The sequence below is a fragment of the Saccostrea echinata genome, unplaced genomic scaffold (genome assembly GCF_033153115.1).
Source record: "Saccostrea echinata isolate AGI-Se365-2 ecotype Australia unplaced genomic scaffold, CSIRO_AGI_Sech_v1 ptg000003l, whole genome shotgun sequence".
NCBI classification, from domain to species: domain Eukaryota; kingdom Metazoa; phylum Mollusca; class Bivalvia; order Ostreida; family Ostreidae; genus Saccostrea; species Saccostrea echinata.
Window position 1 is genome coordinate 7,890,001 of NW_026889752.1, and position 20,620 is coordinate 7,910,620.

General features: G+C 32.0%; 1 protein-coding gene across 1 annotated transcript; it reads left to right on the forward strand.

The window, feature by feature from the left end:
- The first annotated feature begins 18,921 nt into the window (after positions 1 to 18,921).
- On the forward strand, positions 18,922 to 20,413 carry LOC133178821 (uncharacterized). The gene is made up of 2 exons (XM_061313507.1): positions 18,922 to 18,990; positions 19,220 to 20,413. Exon 2 carries the CDS (start codon positions 19,554 to 19,556, stop codon positions 20,379 to 20,381), a length of 828 nt encoding a protein of 275 aa, XP_061169491.1. The 5' UTR covers positions 18,922 to 18,990; positions 19,220 to 19,553; the 3' UTR covers positions 20,382 to 20,413.
- The last annotated feature ends 207 nt before the right edge of the window (positions 20,414 to 20,620 follow it).

Consider the following 20,620-nt stretch of genomic DNA (forward strand, 5'->3'; position numbering starts at 1 on the left):
TGTTTAAACGATTGTCTGGTTTCCAACTCAGATTTACGGAAAGTTCTGTAAAAAACAACATTGTATAGTTTGATCAAAGAGAGGGCTGTACTGCTCTTGACTCTTTTTAATATATATGTACACTTAATGGAGCTGGATTTTTCTAAGCAAAATAAAATATAGTTGCGTTACAATTTTGACGAAATCTATTTGAAATTGAAACTGAATATCTTTCAAGACTTAAATATATTTTTACGCAATTAAGGTCATCTATTCATCTTAATCCGTGACATCAGCTAACTTGACATCAAAGGTTTTCAGAAGTCTTAAGCAATAATTAAATATTACGTCCAATACACGTTATATTTTTGTATGATGCGTTTAAGCAATATTCCCTTGAATCTTTGAAACTCTGCCACTCTAAGTTGAATCTCTTCATAGGAGACTTAGTATCTGCTTGTGACGTGGAAGCTAAAAGTAAAATAGGCAATCCATTTTTCAAAGAATACCACTTTCTTGGAATGGTGAGATTAAAGAACATGACTCGTATTTTTTGCCTGTCACCACTCGACTGGAAGAGAAATATATATTTTTTATTAAAAGCAGAAAGGTATGTGTGTTTGTTTAATCCTTCCCTTAAAGTCAGGTACAGTTATAAACTTCGGCCTCATGGTGTATGGAATAAAACCCGGGGTAAATTCCCGTACACCCTTGATTGGACCTGGATAACTAATAGTATCCAGTCATCAACGGAACTTTCAGAAAATGTCGAGATATCCGGGTTATCGAGATGAGACTCGACGTCCAAGATTTAAACGCGAAACGTGACTAATTTATCACATACATGATTTCAATAGTCAGTAAAAAAAAATGCTTCCCTTCATATTTCAACAAAACTTTGCATGAGCCTCCGTTTTTGTTTTTGTTTTGTTTTTTGTCGCTCGAAACATCACCATTGCTTTTATTTTCCATCTTTCTCAAAATGTAGATTTTTTTTATTGTTGTCTTACAGTTGGTGTTAATGTCGTTTATGGTCAGAACATTTTTATAACAATATGACATAATTTAACCACTTGTTACTAGTGCTTTTTTTTACTTTATCAGAGATTTATTCTCAAAAGATGTCGCTATATCAACATTTACCAGAAGTTCGTAATTTCTTTATATACAGCCTAATCTATCGTTTAATCTGCTTTTTTCTTCTGTTTTATACGCATATTTTCACGCATAATGTCACGTTCGATATAAATGTTATTTTCTTCAACGTTGAGTATAATGCTCATGGAAAAGCCCACATTATATGTATTTTAATAAAATTCCTAAACCAAGCGCAATTTAATTTCAAGCCAGCTTTCATCGGAACAATTTAAGAAAATTGATACAAAAGTAATTGTGTATCAGAGAGTACTATTTTTGATGCATTATTTGATCATTTCATTATTTTATTTTTCAAAATTATATTTTGTAGCAAAATTTTCGTGGCACCCTTTTCTCCATTTTTTTTCCTAAGCATATTCTTTTGCTGTTAATTTTGTAGAGAATTATTTACATAACATTTATACAATCCCCCCTTTTCATTTGTTGTAGTACATGTAGGTTCGAATCTCCCATGTTACAAGTATCTATATCAAAAACAAGATGTTCTCTTTTTTTTGTTTGAACTTTTACCGGTTGTCTTTTTTAATCGTCGATTTATTTATTTATATTTTTTTTGTTTGTCAATAATCTCCCGATCCCCCCCCCCCCCCACACACACACACACACATCAACGCTTTACCCTTCTCTGGTCTAATTGTGCATATCAATATGATTAACTATGGATTAAAATTTAAATAACCATTTTAAAATGAAGGAATTTTTAAAATAAAGCACTTATAAAGTACGTGTATATGTGCATTTATCTCTGTCTCTCTCTCTCTCTCTGAAAAAAAATATTTACGTGCATGTAGAATACCTTTTAATAATAAGTCTAATTCATATGAGTCAAATTTAAGTATTTGCAAATTGCTCAGAAAAAAATACACAGTATTTTTAGTCATGCAATATCGCTATAAATCACTGTACCCAACAATGTGTTCAATGTCGCGATTAGATTAATTATGCGATATCAAGAAAAATGCTTATTAATAAACAGAATTATGAATAAATACATGTACTAAATAGTAATAATATTATTTATTACAAATTTCAGCATCAATTTTCAAATATTTTTTTTATTTCACCTGGAAATCCAATTTTATTTCTTGTTCACGAAACGCAGTCGACAAAAATTACTTCCGTGTTTACAACACCGCGACTTTGACGTCGTTTTCTGAGCATTATGACGTCAAAAGATAAGGGCCCTTTTCTCATGACGGCAGTCATATAACTTTCTCAATTTTAAAACAGAAGTGTACTGCTGAGAGCGTATAAGAACAGACTTGACTAATTTTGAAGATTTGTTTTCCGTAAGACTGGTCGATTCTTTTCCTGTTCATGCAATTGCATTGTTCCTTCGGAAATGTTTTAAAGCCGTTTATGAAATACATATAAGTGGTACCATGGAGCATCATTAAGATGAAATATTAAGATATAATTTCCTGGTATTGGAGACAAATATATATATAACAATTACTACTCTACTCCCTTTATAATATCCTTTGGATGTTCACAGATACTGAGCTTGTGTCTGACATTAAAAGAAAAAAAATACTGAGCTCACCTTTCAGAAGGTAAGGATATATATGCATTAACTTTATTTCCATGATCTCCATTTGATAGTCATAAAGTGAATATTATTTTTCATTCTGAAAGCCTAAAACACTTGAGTCGATCGATTGCTTACTAGTGGCTCTCTTAAACCGGCAACATCTTCACATCAGAGCTGACTTATCTCCTAAACATGTTAAAAATTAACATTATTATGATGAAGGCAAGCAATTATAAATAATTTTAATCTTCTTATGCACAGTGTATGAGGGTTGTCCAAAAAGTTTGTTGTCAAAATAAATGGTTCTATATATATTTATTGTATATCAAAATATTTCTTATGAAAAACCAAGTCAGAATAGTTTAATTTTTATTGATGGAACTTAATATTTTTTGTAAAAATCAGGGTCTCCAAAGGTCGCAAACAGTGCTCACAGACCACTGTTAAAATGCCATAAACCTTGAAATAAATTAAAGCGTTCGGATTAAAATGATTATTTTCTATATAAATCAAGTCAAAGCTTAATAAAATTTATATGTATCACAAATTAAATAAAGAGGATATAGTCATTTACTGATATCTTAATTATCGCTGTCTACATATAGGCCTTTCAACTCCTGCTAGGGTTGGATGTAATGAACGATAACTCAATACCAGAACTTGTTTACAACTGGTCAGAGGTAGCTAATTGTTTTTAAGTTTGTCAATTTTTAGTAACTGTTTCCATTAAGAAAGAGGATTTTCTATTCCTGTCCTCTTTTTTTATATTTAAAATGAAAAATGAAGACAGTGCAATTTCAGAAATTGACGATTTTTTTTATTCATTTTCCTGATTGAATAGATTAAGAATTGGTGAGAGCACCAATTTTTATGTTAAAACAGATCAATAAGGTATCGGTATTCTATATAAACAGTCAAAGTATTGGTGAATAGACCAATTTGAATTATCAAATATCTTCAAATAAAGATTGATCTTGGTGGTTCCACCAAGAAAACAAGAGTGAATTTGACCATTCTACAATCCATTCAAAGAATTGATGAACTTAACAACAAAACAACTAAAATATCTTCATGAGAACTTGGTGATTCCACCAAAATTACAAATAGACAATTTGGCTTAAATTTATAAAAGCGATCTGGTGAAATTCTCAATATTACTTTTAATAATGATGATACTTTTAAAAACGACTTTGGTGAATCCACCAGTTTTAAGACACAGAAACAACCCATTGAAAGGAAAAGAGTGGAAGCCACCAAAAAAAAAAAACTAAAATTGTCCTTAATACAGAGCGTGGACTCACCAAAATGCAAAAATTCAACTAACAAGACATTCATACTTTCTCTTAAAAATACTTGGTGGATCCATCAAAAATACAAACAGGAATACACAAGAATACTTGAATGATATACTGTAAACATTACGCGTGTGTTTATCAGTAGTGGGGAGTTTGGTGGATCCACCAAAAGCATTAAAATCAAAAGGCATTCATAAGTTTCCTTTACAATGACTTAGTGACACTTCCTTAATATGTTTATATACACAAGGGCAAAAGCTGGTGGATCCACCAGAAAAGTCAAAAATCTACAAGTAACCCAAAGTTCGACTAAATTGTCCTTAAATACAGAGAGGAGTTTGGTGGACTCACCAAACTGTAAAAAAAATCGAATAAGAAAGCATTCTCAATTTCACTTACAAATACTTGGTGGATCCACCAAAATACAAGCAGGAATACACAAGGATACCTGAATGATATACTGTCAAAATTGCCTTTGTATTTATTAAAACTGGGGGTTGGGATGGTTGGTGGATCCACCAAAAGCATTAAAATCAAAAAGCAATCGTAGTTTTCCTTTACAAATGACTAAGTTCCTTTCTATGCATTAGGACAAAAAACTGGTGGATTCACCAGAAAAGTCGAAAATCTACATCTTTACTTTATGTTGATACACTCGAAATTAAAAAATAAGTGGACCTATCAACACATGATCAAAATAAATATGAAATACAATGTCAAAGTTCAAAAACAAATGTGCATTCTCCAATTAAGGCACAATATTATATAAACAATACATAAAAATAACCCTCCACATGCCTCCATATACTGTTTTATCTGCACGCTAATAAATAGCTGAATGAAACACTTCTTTAACTCATTTTTATAAACGAAAAAATACTTTGTTTCCTAAACTTCCCTTGCTATTTGAAAAATTTCCGTGCCTGCACCTACTTCACGTCCTGTAGTGGGATGCGAACCCACGACGTACGGATTAACACTTAGCTGCGTGATACTCGAGCAAACGCTCTTACTATTTCGTTATAGGAGCCTCAAAAATTATCTTGAGCTAAACATTTCAATTCATACACTCCTCTGATGAAATCTGTGGGTGATGCAATCAAAATACAATAACTTAGTATTCTCATATAAATATATTGAAAACGTAAGAAATTAATACTGCACATGTAAAAGGGGCAATGAGCTGTGAGGATCATCACCAATTTAAATCATGAACACCGCACACACTTTACGAATAAAAAAAAATTAGACCATGTATTAGTCTCCTATAGATTATGAAGTCATTCCAAATAGAAGTAAAATTATACATGCAAGCTCAACACAATCACAATATGCAAGAGTATAAATTATGCATTTTTGTCTTTGTTATCCCTAAGATTGATGGAAATACATTTGTATCCCTTTTCACAACTTTGACATGCTTTGCTAGAGTCAAGGTCCAAATTACTGACTGTTCCAAATTCTGTTTGCGAGGCGGGTTTCCTTGTTCCAGTTCGTAGGTAACATTGTGATAAAATCCTAGTGGTTGGGCCTTGATCTGTATCATTTGACATCTGATATGAATTTTCATATACACGTTTTTAGCAATCCTTCCACTATGAACTGTTGAGTACTTCCCCTGATGTTTCTTGAATAAAAGGACCACTATTGTTAACCATTTTACGTTAAACCCGTCATCAGAATATTATTATACCGATGATTTCCTGTTTAATACTGTTCCCTTGTCTCTTTATAAATGTATCTTTTAGACATCTATGTGTTTTCTGTTTTTACTCCTTAGACATTTTGGTGGCTGCGGTCCTGCTGGGTTGTTTACCTTCATCTTATGACCTATGATAGAAGTAGATGAACAAAGTCTATGAATGGTGCACAAAATTAAAATGATTCCTATTTTCTGTTGTTTTTTTTTTTTTTTTTTTTTTTTATATATTCTATAGAATTTCAAATTTTGAACAAGTAATTAAATTCATTTCCAGTAAACAGAATTTAAAAAAGAGTCCCATAGGCCACATCGCTGAAATCAATTAAGTATTGAAAAGTTTAAATACAAAAGTTGTCCCGACATTTGATCTCCAGTGCATTGCCCTACACCAGGCAGATGATATCTACACCACCTGAGGATGCTTCGCAATAAATTTTACTTATTATACATTACGTATACATAAATTAACGCATTCAAATCCTACATGTGTGTTTGTTGTGGGAGAGAGGGCTACAAAATTATCTTGACAAAATGACTCTGCTTGAGAACACAGTTTTCACAATTTTGTTATTTGATTTATTTTGTTCTTTTTAATATGAGAACATTAACATGACTACGAAAAATTCTTATAGGCCTGACCGCACCAGGTTTGTTCTCTGCTTTCAATTAAAAATTGAGTTCTGGATTTTAATGTTCCGAAATTTGGGTTATTTGATTTTCACTTTCGAGGAACAAATGGATTTACAGTAAATCATCAATTATTTCAATAGAATCTAAGCCAAATTTTATAGCTGGATGAGAATCACTAGCTAGAATTTTATCTTTAATTCTAGCAATTATAGATTTAACAACAGTAGGCTTTGACTCTCAGTACTCATGATCTAAAGTGAACTTACTTTGTTTTGTTTTTTTCACAATGCATGCAAATGAAAAAAAAATCCAATCCTATTCCCTTTAGCCCTAATTAAACAAATAAATACTAGTATATCCTGAATTCTTTGTTTTCTTTGAAAACGTTTTTTTTTTCACATTAGAACTCGGAACCTTTGTGCTTGATATAAAATTTTCGGACATTTCTCTGGACAATGTTGTTTGTTTTAATCATTTTATGAGTGTGTTTGTCACATGTATCGATGTGTTAATTCAAAAAATTATACAGATTATATATCTCATCCGAAAGACCCGCAACTTTCACTCCAAAGTGCCGAGCGCATGGCGAAGGAACAGTTGCTACCTATTTTTTATCGACTTAGGTCTGTCGCGGCCGAGATTCGAACTCACGACCTCCCGATCACGGAGCGAGCGCTCTACCGTCTGAGCTACCGTGAACGGTGAAGTAAATTGGATATCTAAACAACAGTGGTTCTTTTATTCAAAAAACATCAGGGAGAATTACTCAACAGTTCATAGTGGAAGGATTGCTAAAACGTGTAAGTGAAATTTCATATCAGATGTCAAATGATACAGATCAAGGCTCAACCACTAGGATTTTACCACAATGTTACCCACCAGCTGGAACTAGGAAACCCACCTCACAAACAGAATTTGGAACAGTCAGTAATTTGGACCTTGACTCTCGCAAAGCATGTCGAAGTTGTGAAAAGGGATACAAATATATTTTCATCAATCTTAGGAGTAAAAAATGCATAATATCAACTCTTGCATATTGTGATTGTGTTATACTTGCATGTATCATTTTAATTCTATTTAGAATGACTACATAATCTATAGAAGACTAATACATGATCTTTTTTTTTTTAAAGTGTGTGCTGTGTTCATTATTTAAATGGTGATGATCCTCTCAGCTCATTGTTCCCTTTTACATATGCAGTATGAATTCCTAATGTTTTCTATATCTGTATATGAGAATACTAAGGCCAAATAAAAAAATATGTGTGGTTCCGGTTACCCGATCTTCCCTGTTTTATACCTCCCGACTCTTAACTTTTTTTGGGCAATTTTCATATTTTTTCTGGAATTTTCCCCGGTTTCCATCAATGGCTCCGGTTTAAGTTTTAGTTTCAGCAATGACGGCCTCCTTGCAAAACATAGTGCAAGTGTTTAATAGTATTAAGTCCAAAGCGGGCTAGCATGTAGGTGTCCCCTACCAATATTGACTAGTATATTATCACATCACATCTATATGCCATTGCAAAGCAGTGATAGGTAGCTATTATTTAGAAAAATTAAGAAAATCATTTTGTTAAAAAAGAAAAAAATTCCCTACCTACCTACCCTAATTTTTTTGGAAGTGTAACCGGAACCACACATATTTTTTTTGTTTGGCATAAGTTAATGTATTTTGTTTGCTTCACCCAAAGATTTCATCAGAGGAGTGTATGAATTGAAATGTTTAGCTCAAGATGATTTTTGGGGCTCCTATGTCAAAGTATTAGAGCGTTTGCTCGAGAGTCACGCAGTTAAGTGTTAATCCTTACGTCGTGGTTTCCCACCCACTGCAGGACATGCAGACTACCGTATATACTCGCCTATAAGTCGGTTGTGATTTTTGAGGTTATTTTGGAGGGATTTGCCGTTGACCCGCCTATAAGTCGGTACAACTTTTTGCCAGAATCGGTGGACAATTTCAAATCAATGTTCTAATGTTTTAACATGTGTTTCAAATCATATTTTGAGAAATTACGCCAATATTTTATCTCTCTTTTTTTCTTCTCTTATAAATTTCATATCAATACTCTAATGTATTTACCTGTGTTCAAATAATGTGTTAGGATATGACATCGGTAATTAATATTTTTATTTTTCAACAAATTAAACCACAATCATTTTAGTTTTCTTTTTATATTGTTTTGTTTAAGCGTTAAATCCCTTGTCTTCTATATTTTATACACCGATCTCGATCATAAGCGGATCTCGGTCTCTTTGGCATGGTGATGAACTATGTAACGAGTCTATCAACATTTTGATGATATTTAATAAGGAGGTGCTTAATGTCCAAGCCATATCTATAGTTTTTAATAACGCTGTGTTTGATCTATTATTGGCAATTATTGTCTCTTAATTACCTGTATCCCTTACCTGACACCGTGTTTATTTAGTGACACGCGCCCCGAGAAAATTGTGTACCACACTTGAGAAGCATTTTCATAAACAATCGAGTTTTAATAGACTTCAGAATAATATTCTAATATTCTGAATTATTTTTTAAGAATATCAAATCTATTGTCAAAAACATTGCAGACGGTACATATAATTATACATTAATGCTGAACGTATTATATCGGGTTCGCAATTCAATTTTACCGATAAACGATAGATCTATAGTAAGTCACAAGTTATTTCAAGGAATATTTTTGTTAATAATTAATCAAATAAGTAATATACACTTGAGATCAAAATAAAATCATTAAAACATGTAAATACTTGTATTTTAGATATAATCTTAGAATACATAAATAATATAATATGTCTAGACATTTCTCAACGATAATCGTCGATGTTATGTAAAAAATACTATATTTCGTCATCCAGAAAAATACCAAGCATTTGATGACTCGCCTATAAGTCGGACATAGAGTTTTGGACCAAATGTTAACTCCCAAAAAACCGACTTATAGGCGAGTATATACGGTAGGTGCAGGGAAGGAAAAATTCTCCGATTACAAAGGAACGTTAAAGAAACAAAGAAAAGTATTTTTTCGTTTGAAAAAATGAGTTTAAAGAAGTGTTTCATTCAGCTGTGTATTGGGGTGCAGATAAAACAGTACATGGAGGGATATTTTTATTTATTGTTTATATACTACAGTGCCTTATTGGAGGAAGCACATTTGTTTTTTAAATTGTATACACTTTTTTGACATTGTATTTCATATTTATTTTGATCACATGTTGATAGGTCCACTTATTGTTGAATTGCGAACCTATCAACATAAAGAGGGGGTAAGATGTAAATTTTCGACTTTTCTGGTGAATCCACCAGCTTTCTGTCCATGTGTATAGAAACGATCTTAGTCAATGTAAAGGAAAACTACGATTGCTTTTTGATTTTAATGCTTTTGGTGGATCCACCAAACTCCAGACTTTTAATAAATACACAGGCAATGTTGACAATATATCATTTAAGTATTCTTGAGTTTTCCTATTTGCATTTTGGTGGATCCACCAAGTACTTGTAAGTGAAATCGAGAATGCCTTGTTATTTGATTTTTTTTCAGTTTGGTGAGTGCACCAAACTCCTCTCTGTATTTAAGGACAATTTAGTAGAACTTTGGGTTATATGTAGATTTTTGACTTTTCTGGTGGATCCACCTGCTTTTTGTCCTTGTGTACATAAATGTATTAAGGAAGTGTCACTAGGTAATTGTAAAGGAAAATTATGAATGCCTTTTGATTTTTAACTTTTGGTGGATCCACCAAACTGCCCACTATAGATAATTGCACGGATAATGTTGACAGTATATCATTCAAGTATTCTTGTTTGTATTTTTGGTGGATCCACCAAGTATTTGTGAGTAAAATTGAGAATGTCTTGTTAGTTGATTTTTTGCATTTTGGTGAGTCCACCGACTCTGTATTAGGGAGAATTTTAGTTATACTTTCTTTTTTAGTTTTTGGTGGTTCCTCCACTCAGTTTCTCTCAATGGGTTGTTTCAGTGTCTTAACACTGGTGGATTCACCAACGTCGTTTTTAAAGTATCATCATTATCAAAAGTAATTGAGAATTTCACCAGATTGCTTTTATAAATTTGAACTGAATTGTCTATTTGTATTTTTGGTAGAATCACCAAGTTTTCTTGAAGATATTTCAGTTGTTTTGTTGGTAAGTTCACCAATTCTTTTAATGAATTGTAGAATTATGTATGGTCAAATTCACTCTTGTTTTCTTGGTGGAACCACCAACATCAATCTTTATTTGAAGATATTTGATAATTCAAATTGGTGGATTCACCAATCCTTTGACTGTGAATATGGAATACCGATACATTATTGATCTGTTTTAACATAAATATTGGTGACCACACCAATTCTTAACTTATTCAATAACGAAAATGAATAAAAAAAATTGTCGATTTCTGAAATTGCATTGTCTTCATTTTTCATTTTGAATTAAAAAAAGAGGACACGAATAGAAAAATCCTCTTTCTTAATGGAAACAGTTTAGTGTTTTCCAAGTGTCCCTTCACTGTCAGCGGAATCTTATTGTTTAAAAATTCAGTACAAATGGTAAACATATTTAACATGTAGTTACAGACACTTACAATAATGTTTAATTGAAATTTTTAGTAAAAATATAAAGTGAAATCAATCCCCCTTTATAATTTTTACCTGATTAGTTGCAAGGCCTACTATATAGACAGTGAAAATACTAAACGAAAACCCCAAGAAATATGTGTCAAAAGTTGACAGAAAAAACGATATGGCCGTCCAATTGGAACAGCGTCCAATCATAAAATTATGTTTTAATACGGTTGACACGATGTCAGAGACAAAATATCTGTTCAAACAACTCAAAATTATTATAATATATTTAGTTTACTGGTTTGAGACTCTGTATATATGATATGGGGTAGGGTGGGGCCAAATTTATCCAAAATGGGGGATCAAAGTTTTCATACTAGGAAGATATAGGAAACAGTGTTTAAACTAGTTGTTGTTCAATTTCATAAGATCTTTTTTATTTTTTGAATTCTAGGAACACCTCAAAATATGAAAGGCATAAACTTCGTTGGCGGGCCAAGCAATAGCAATATTGTTACATCGAGCCCTTCTTCCATTGAATTGATATCCACATCACTGACAAAAACACAGGGCAATATATCCACAGCCTTCACTGAAGCTGACTCCAGGTTTGCCAGTCTATGATATTTATATGACCCTTTGCCATCATACTTTTACTTTAAATTAAATAACTTTTACATTACCAGGTGCAGATTTGGGAAAGGGGGAGGGGTTCTAGCCTCATTACCATGGTTATTCAATATTGGATAAATTCAATGTCATTCATAGATGTACTAAAGGTAAAATTACAGGCATTATTTGTCAAAATAGGCTCTACTGATAAATTGCCAATTTTTGGGGGTTTGCTCTGGGCCCCAACTGGACATTGTCCTTGACTTACTTGGGACCTGGAAGTTGACCTCGAAAGTACCCAAAGCCCTTAAATTGCCATCTAATAAAGCTTTTCCTCTAATACAAGATTGTGGATCTGCACCTAATTACATTTTGATATCAATGACCTTGCTATTCCAAAGAAACTTAAAAATCAAATATTTAATCCAACTATCGGTATCAAGATTATTTGGCCTGAGTATTGCAAGCTACCTAACAATAAAGTCCATCACCAGTGATCACGGTATCTGTCAGGCTGTTGCAATTATTTCATAATAATGCATTTAAAACCCAGCAAAAGCAAATTACAGCTTATAACTGTTTGTCTGTATCATTGTTTCCTTATATGTGTTTCAGTTCATGGACAACAGTGATGGCAAATGAAACTGATGGAACATCTTCAGGTGATTGGCTTCATGGTCAATGGTACATATTGCTGCTGAGAATGCTATTATTAGTGGGCTTACGTTTCCTCTTCAAAGGATAAAATTAACAGATCCAAGATATTTTATAAATAACTTAATTCATCATGTTTAATATTTTGTCATTTATTATTCGTGTCAAAATCAGTTTGACAATTATGTTAACTTTTTACCTGAGTATATAAATATTACATGGAGAGAGTATGAGAATGATGTATAATTATTTTAATTTTATATATATATCATAAATTATTTCTGGAATGTATCAATTCCATGCAGGTGATAGAGTATCCAAATAGTTTGAATTGACATGGTTTGCAGTTTATTGTAAATAAGAATATGAATTAAAATATAAGTATAGGTTACATCATAGATGTCTCTCGTACTTAGTATTACATGTAAACATATAGTTTCATGGGGCGTGGAAATCATGGGCGTGGAGCACCAGAGTTTTACATGTCCCATGAAACTTTATATCCAATACAGTTCGAGACATCTAGGATGTAACCATCTTGTCACATATCTGATGACACATGTACCAGGAGTTAATAATCTAGTGGAAAATATTATCTCATATGTGATGTGGAATATACATGTATCACAACAGAAAGATCTAATAAGAAAAAAAACCCACAGATATGTGACAATGACTGTTTGAAAAAGTCTGCATGCAATATATCATCATCTGATAAAATGTGATAAGATCTATAAAACCTCAGGAGCATTACCTGACATACATACCTGTCCAGTTTATTCCTTATACATCTTTAGATAAATTCATCTTAATAAAATAAGATAAGAAAGGCTGTTTTAATTATCTTTAGACCAAATCGTATACACTCTTACGCAGAGTGTATACGGCACGGATTTAAGAAGTCTGATTTTAATTAGATTGAGAACAAACAATATTTTTTTCTCATTTTATTTACAAGTTAGCATAGAAACATTCGTACTATGACAGTACAAGCAGAATTAAAGGACTTTGACTTTTTTTATATTATGTGAAATAGATAATAACATTCTAAGCAAGCTGACAGTTAAATCACAAGCATTTAGCAGAAAAAGTTAAATTTCAGTTTCTGCAAAAATAAGAGAGTTTGGAGCAGTCAGAAGTACCTAACTTCCGGACAAGTCAAAAATGTTCTCACGACTGCTATGTCATTAACTCGATGTGCTTGTTTATGGTACTTGTATATATTTATTTTTATCTCATTTTTCAATTTTAAACAAGGAAACAACATTCACATATAGTTTTATCTCCTATTTATGACATTGATCATTTTATTTTTTCCTCCTTCTTTCTCTCCTCATTTGTAGATTCATTCAATTCATTCATTCATTTATTATTCATTTGATTTGAGTTTTATTTATTTTGCTTCTTTTCCATTTTTTGACTTGAAGTCTGTTACCATGAGTAAAGCAATCAGTTGTACAGTCATGTAATACCTTTTTTTTGATACAGCCTGAAAGTTAAACTTCACAAAATAGCTTAAAATTAATGCTTTTCAAAATGGTGCTTTTTAGGCGGAAGCGCCTATTACAATTGCTTTGATGACCTTCTACGTCAAGGTCATTTTTGCCCTTTTCGTTGGTACTCCAAACGGATGTTACTTAAACTAAGGGCATACAACTCCCTATACTTAGCTGGTTCCCCCATATTTGTAACAAGGATCCTGAGTGATTTTGCCACCAATAACTGTTCGTGCTGATTGGTTACGACCCAATTTCCTGTTTGCTCTGAGTGTATTCGCCCCAAACATACAGATGTTTATGTAAGCAGTAAGTTTTTAGATTAACATAATTGATGAGCACTCTAATTAAATTCAGTAATAAGTTGCCGATCAATTCCAATTGTAAAGATAAATTGTGTCTCACCTATTTCCACTTTTTAAAAATCTGAATTTGTTAAACATTAGTGTAAAAATCAGATTCCATTAAAAACTGATTTATTTGTCTATTTACCTATTTACCAGTCCTCCATCCCAACAGGAGCGAATTAAAAACTGCTTATACAGTAATTATATGTTTATAAAGATAAGTATTTGTTTACACAAGTATTCCACCTATTCCCACATTAAGTTTTCTTACAGTCCAGAGATGTGGAAAACTGCAGGTCATGCATGCAGAAACGAATAAAAATGCATACATGTATATGACCAGTAAAAACGCCATCGATGTGGGTCTAATTGATCAGCCCTGTTGTTTTTTGTTAAAGTTTTGGTTTTCCTGTTATCATCAGCGCATTTTCCAGATGTGTTTATACAGTGCCTTTGTTAATTTAATGCATGCAAAGGTGTGAAGTCAGGGCAGGAAATCACTTTTCTCTTGAACGCACACAGCCACCTGGCCAGGTAACGTACCTCAGGCGGTTAAGGGATAGGAGATAACACGAGAAAACAACATTTGACTGCATTGATTATGCAAGAATTAGCTCATTGTCAAAGATAGATTAACGTGTAAATTATTGTAATAAATAATTTAAAATGTTTTTAACCGAAAGTAGGGAAAAAGAAAAGTGAAAATCAAGACTGTTGCTTTTATTTGAATAAAGTCAACAAACTGAATGTTATATTATATCCTTTTGAGAAATGGACTTGGAAACAACAAAGTATGAAGTTATCTACTTTTAATGATGCTGTTACATGTATATTTGAGGCCAGGGTCAATTAATATATACCATTTACTTTTATTTTTAAAGTAATATATCTTATTTCTTTATTAAAAAATTCAAATTTAAATGCACGGTAGAGAGTGCCCTCATGAAAACTTGTCGCGCATAAAGTGCCCTTTTGATTCTGGATTACCATGCCCTTTTTAGGGTCTAGATTTAACACTTTCAGGAGTGATGTGTAATGAAGTAAAAAAAAGTTATATACTTTTGTTTTGTTTGTACACACACACACACACCCTCACACACACACACACACACACACACACACATTTGAGGCTTCAGACCGGCTAAAAATCACATTCTGGCTTATCTTGTCTTTCTTGTCAGTCCGAATAACTGGCTATAAAAAAGTTTTCCACAACTCTGCTTACCTAATTTTTTAATAGTGGAATTAAAAGGAATTGACCTGATAGATGATACAAGCAATTTAAAAAAAAATCATGAAACTAACAACTTCATATGTTTATATGGGTAAGTAGAATATAAAAATTTAGCCACATATGTCTTTGAAAATTATCAATACATGAGCACTTAACGGTGTCTTGGTATTTTACAACTTATGAGAATTTGGAACACATATGAGAACTTTGAACACAATTATATATGAAAACTTTGAACACAATTATATGATAACTGTGAACACCGACCTTGAATTTTATTGAATTAATATAAGAACTTTGAACACAGTCAAGATCTGGATTTAAACAATTTAATTTATGAGAACTTTGAGCAATTCAACAATTAATGAGAAGTCTGACCAGTACGTGCCTTTGAAATTTAACAAGTCATGAGAACTTGAACGATGTCTTTGCAAAATTTTTTTTGCAGTTTATGTGAACTTTGATGAGTGTCTTTGAAATTTTACAATTTATAAGAACTTTAAACACAATTATATGAGAAATTTGAACACAATTATAAAAGAACTTTGAAAACTGCCTTTGAATGTTATTTTTGATAATTTCAACTCTTACGTCAACTTAAAAAAAACCCAGCAGATTCAATTGTCTGAACTATAAGTTAGGAAGAACACATTAATTCAAACTAAGATTAGAACAACAGGCTTAGAGGCATACACAGATTTTTTACCTGATCAGTAAATAAACTTGCAATCATGCTTCCGCCTATCAGTACTCTCAATACTTTGATTATATGTTGAGTTTTGTATATTAATTAATATTTCATTATGGATGTGTTTGTAGATTGAAATTTAAATTGATTTCCTAGTACAGTAATACAATGATGACTTCTAAGAGATTATTTTATAAGCTATGAGGAATGAAAATCTCTTCACTGTTTTTCATTAATGATTATAAATGTGTTATAACTATGTTTTACCATGTTTACTGTAAGGAAAATCTTGTCGAATCCAGCGAACACTGGTTCCAAAGAAATTGGCTGGATAAGACGACATTCCAGCTAGATTAGACAACATTTTAATCAATTAAAATTTCTGAAATGAACTTTGGACTTACATCGTATTAGGGAAGTTTCGGAATACACAACATCTGGATTAAACAAGTTTCACTGTCTACATGGTATACAGGAAGTTAAATGTACCTCTTTTTTATGTCCATCATCGACTTCCTTTTCCTCTGAATCCTCCTCCGCAACAACTCCCAAATGTCTTCCTGAATAATCATCCAAAAAAAGTAAAATTTAGATGATAGAAACAAGTCACAACTTATTCCAGCAGGAAGTGACATATCAACTTTATCGAACTAATATAAAAAAAAAAAAAACAGAATTGTATAGTGGGCACTTGTAATTTAAATTAAGTTGATTATTCAAACTGACCTCTTTTTTTAGCTCTCTTGACTTAATAAAAATGTAATTTGTCCACAAAAAAATATTGAAACTGAAAAATGATTAAAGTCATCTAGTGTAGACGATATTATTCCCATGTAACTTAAATTGTTCCCCTATTTTGCCCTACCCTAACCTAAAGGGCCATGTTACATGTATGTGCGATGTTAAATGGCTTTATGTTCAACTTCAGTGTGGCAGGACTAACAAGCAAAAGCTTTTTACACAATCTGAACAATTTAAAAAAAAAAATTTATCCTCTACTAATCTTGTTCAGAATTTTTGTTCAGGTCATCTTAAAAAATTGCTCGTTTGCCCTCTCCCAAATGACTGGCTAAAAAAGGCCCAACTCAAAATTTTTAACCTCCAGGAAACAATAATTATCCTTGAGTTTTCTCATCCCGTCAGTATGTATGTTGATATTTAATAGAAAAGAATTTTCCCATCTACCAACCGACCCAATTTTTTTACCCTGAGTCTGGATAGGGCAAACAAACATTATCTTAAAGATACCGGCCTCGTTTCTCTCTCAGACACATCTGCAAAGGGCTAACATCAATTTTTTTTTTTTAAGAAAAAGGCTAAAAAAATTACATACCAAGGATACATATAATTATTAAATTAATAGTTCTATACATACTCATTATTACATTATTATATTAAGACAAACATTAGTGCTAGCTTTTTTTTTTTTTTTTTGGTTATCAAGAATTAAAACAAACACACTACTGATATTTATCAGGTTGGTCAAATTCATCAAGCCTTTGAAATTGCATCAGTAACTAGCTTGCAAATTTAAGTCCCAATCACAGGGTGTACAACACCTACACAATTTAAATTATTTAATCTGACTGTGTCTCAGGTCAGGCCCTCACCACAGTTAGAATGCTCCAAATATGCATGTACTTACAATGTAGCAGATATTCTAGGATCACTTTGAATCGATTTTGGAAAAAATAAATGATGTTGCCTTGAAAATAACCATCAAGTTATTAAAAATCATGTCACACTTACGAGTTTATTTGATGTTGTGGATGCATTTTACCCTTAAAAAAATCTGTATAATATATAATTTTCCCCAAGAATTTGTCATTGAAGTATTGCTACTTTAACAAGTTTCCTCACCAAAAATTGAGGTACATGTACCTTACCAGCCATTTGGGCAAGATACCAGGAGGTGATTTATATATATATATATATATATAATCCTTACGGGTAATGTTTCGAATTGCCAACGTAACAATTTTTGGTGTACTTATTTTCTAAAACATTAAAAACAGTTTAGAAATCACAAGAGAATGACAATTATGAATGATATTTGATATAATACCAAGGTATACAAAACAGATATTCAAGGAACGTATCGTCTGACCTTAATTTAAGTTTTACATTCTAGAATTTAATGAAATTCAACATTTATCAGCAAAGGTTTATTTAAAGACTGATAGACGTCGATTAGCATTCGTAAACTATAATTCGTAAACTATAGTTTACAACCGTTAGATGAAAACTATTATTAACGAATCGTTAAAAATCGTTTACTGTTCGTATCTTAGAGTTTACAATCGATAAACCTATTTTATCCACTTTCAAAGTATGTTTTTCTCTTTTTTGAATTTGGCGTCATAAATACACATTATTCTGTGAACTCAGTGACATTTTTGTAAGCATTTTCAATTACTTAACTGCTGATTTTAAGAACCCGAGGTTCAGATAACCTTAAAAAAATTAAGATTTATTTGTTTTAATTTAGCATATGTATGTTGTAGGTGCAGATAAATAGCTTTCAAAAAGTTAATTTTTTGATGCGAAGAATTCAGGTGTAATCAAATATACACTTTTAAACTCTTATAAATCTTAAAATTGTTCATCGTTAAAAAGTTCCTTAGAAAAATGAATTATAACGGTCATATATTTATGTATATACAGCAAACAATCATGTCTTATCATCAATTAATATTCTATTTCTTCACTGAACAAAATTATGTGACGAAGTTAAATTCATTTTAAATTAGCAAGGGATATATATCCTTGATCTGTTGCATAGAAGTTACATGGACAGACATGGCCAATTATACTAATTATATAATATTTATATCTTTAAATTATAAAATCTTCTTCTACTCAGTCATATTTTCCCGTTACACTTGTGAATACTCGGTGAGAATCGATACATCTTTCGCCTTGCATATGAAGATAAACAGAGCCTAAGTAGTTTGACTATTAAACATATATCACTCGGCGCATCTTGGTTTTCCTCTGAAGAACAGAGTTATTTTTAGCATTTCAGATATGTACATGAATCTATATGCGTACACATCAGATTCTGTTGTATGCCGCCATGATGGTTTTGTATGAAGGTAAATATTAAGTAGTTTTCAAGAACTTAATTACCGCATGCACCGTGCACGTATATAAAGATTGAACCCAAAGGTTATTCTTTATCGGTCAACAACGTGTAATGAAATTAAGTCATATCACAGAACACAGTAATTTTGTATAGAGGCTAATATGACGGATAACTTTTATCAGATCAAAGCAATGCAAGTACCGTGACAAAAAATAATTTTCACGGTTTGTTTATTTTAGTAAACGAGGTCAGAAAAACACCACTGTACAAGGCAGGATCATGTCCAGATCAATAGAAACCCTCGGGCTTGTGTTTATAAATAAAACTTAATGGACTTAATGCAGATAATCCATGGATACCAAATTTAACTGCTGAAACTGTGCGTATTTGTTGTTTTTTTTTTTTTCACCCAAGAATGTGTGGATCCCAAGAAGCAAATTCGTAATATGAACTGAATAACCTAAGGGAAGATGGTTTACATGAAAATCGGAAAATTCGATCATTATTTATATAAACATTCTATGCGGAATATTTGACGATGTACATGCATTGAAACAGAAAAACCCATCTACTATGGCAACAGAGAAGACGGTATTTTCTGAAGTTCCACAGATTCTAACAATCATAAAAACTGGATTTCGGTGGACGTATAAAGTGGAATGTGGACTCAGCACGAGTCATTTTTACGTAAGTGGATCAAACAGCGTCATTAAACACCTGGGTACAAGCGGAGAGTTACTAGAAGAAATAGTGACTAAGTCCAAAAATGTGCCTCGTTGTTTCACAGTCAACAAAAAAGGACAATTGATTTACAGTGACAGTGTTGATAGAAGTATCAATATTGTTAAAGGACGTGAAATTGAGCGTCTAGTAAGACTTGGGGGTTGGAAACCAAACTCGATCTGCAGTACAACCACGGATGAAATACTCGTGGCTTTGAAAGCTGATGACGGGGATGAGGCGAAAGTAGTTCGTTACGCAAACTCCAAAATGACCCAAGAAATACAGTATAATAGCAATGGACAACCTTTATATTTGGACCCGCACTATATTGACGAGAACAAAAATTCGGATATAGTGGTCAGTGATTTTGATAAAAAGGAAATTATCGTGGTGGATAAAGTAGGAAAATACAAATTCAGTTACCATGGAAACCATCTGACCAAAATGCACGAAGAATTTTCTCCGCGTGGTATAACTACAGACAGCATGTGCCAAATTCTGATAGCGGACTTTGATAATAATTTGATACATATTATTGACCAGGATGGTCAATTTTTACGGTATATAGAAAACTGTAACCTGCATTTACCGTTGGATCTTAGCACTAACAGTGACAATGTGTTGTTTGTTGTTGAATATTACAGCAACAAAGTGAAGGAAGTTAAGTATTTGAAATAAAAAATAAGATATAATATATATATATATATATATATATATATATATATATATATATATATATATATATATATAATTCCAGCATTTGACATTTTTATCTGTTTCTTCAGCTTTCTGAAGTGTAAACTATAATGTATATACAGCTTGTATGTAAATTAAACAGTATTATAAAATTTTCAGGACCCTGAAAAGTATTAAAATCTTCACTTCTAGTATATTAGCTACATCAACTATTCTTAAGT

Coding starts and splice junctions, on each gene's coding strand:
- LOC133178821 (XM_061313507.1), top strand. CDS start 19,554: ATGGCAACAGAGAAGACGGTATTTTCTGAAGTTCCACAGATTCTAACA.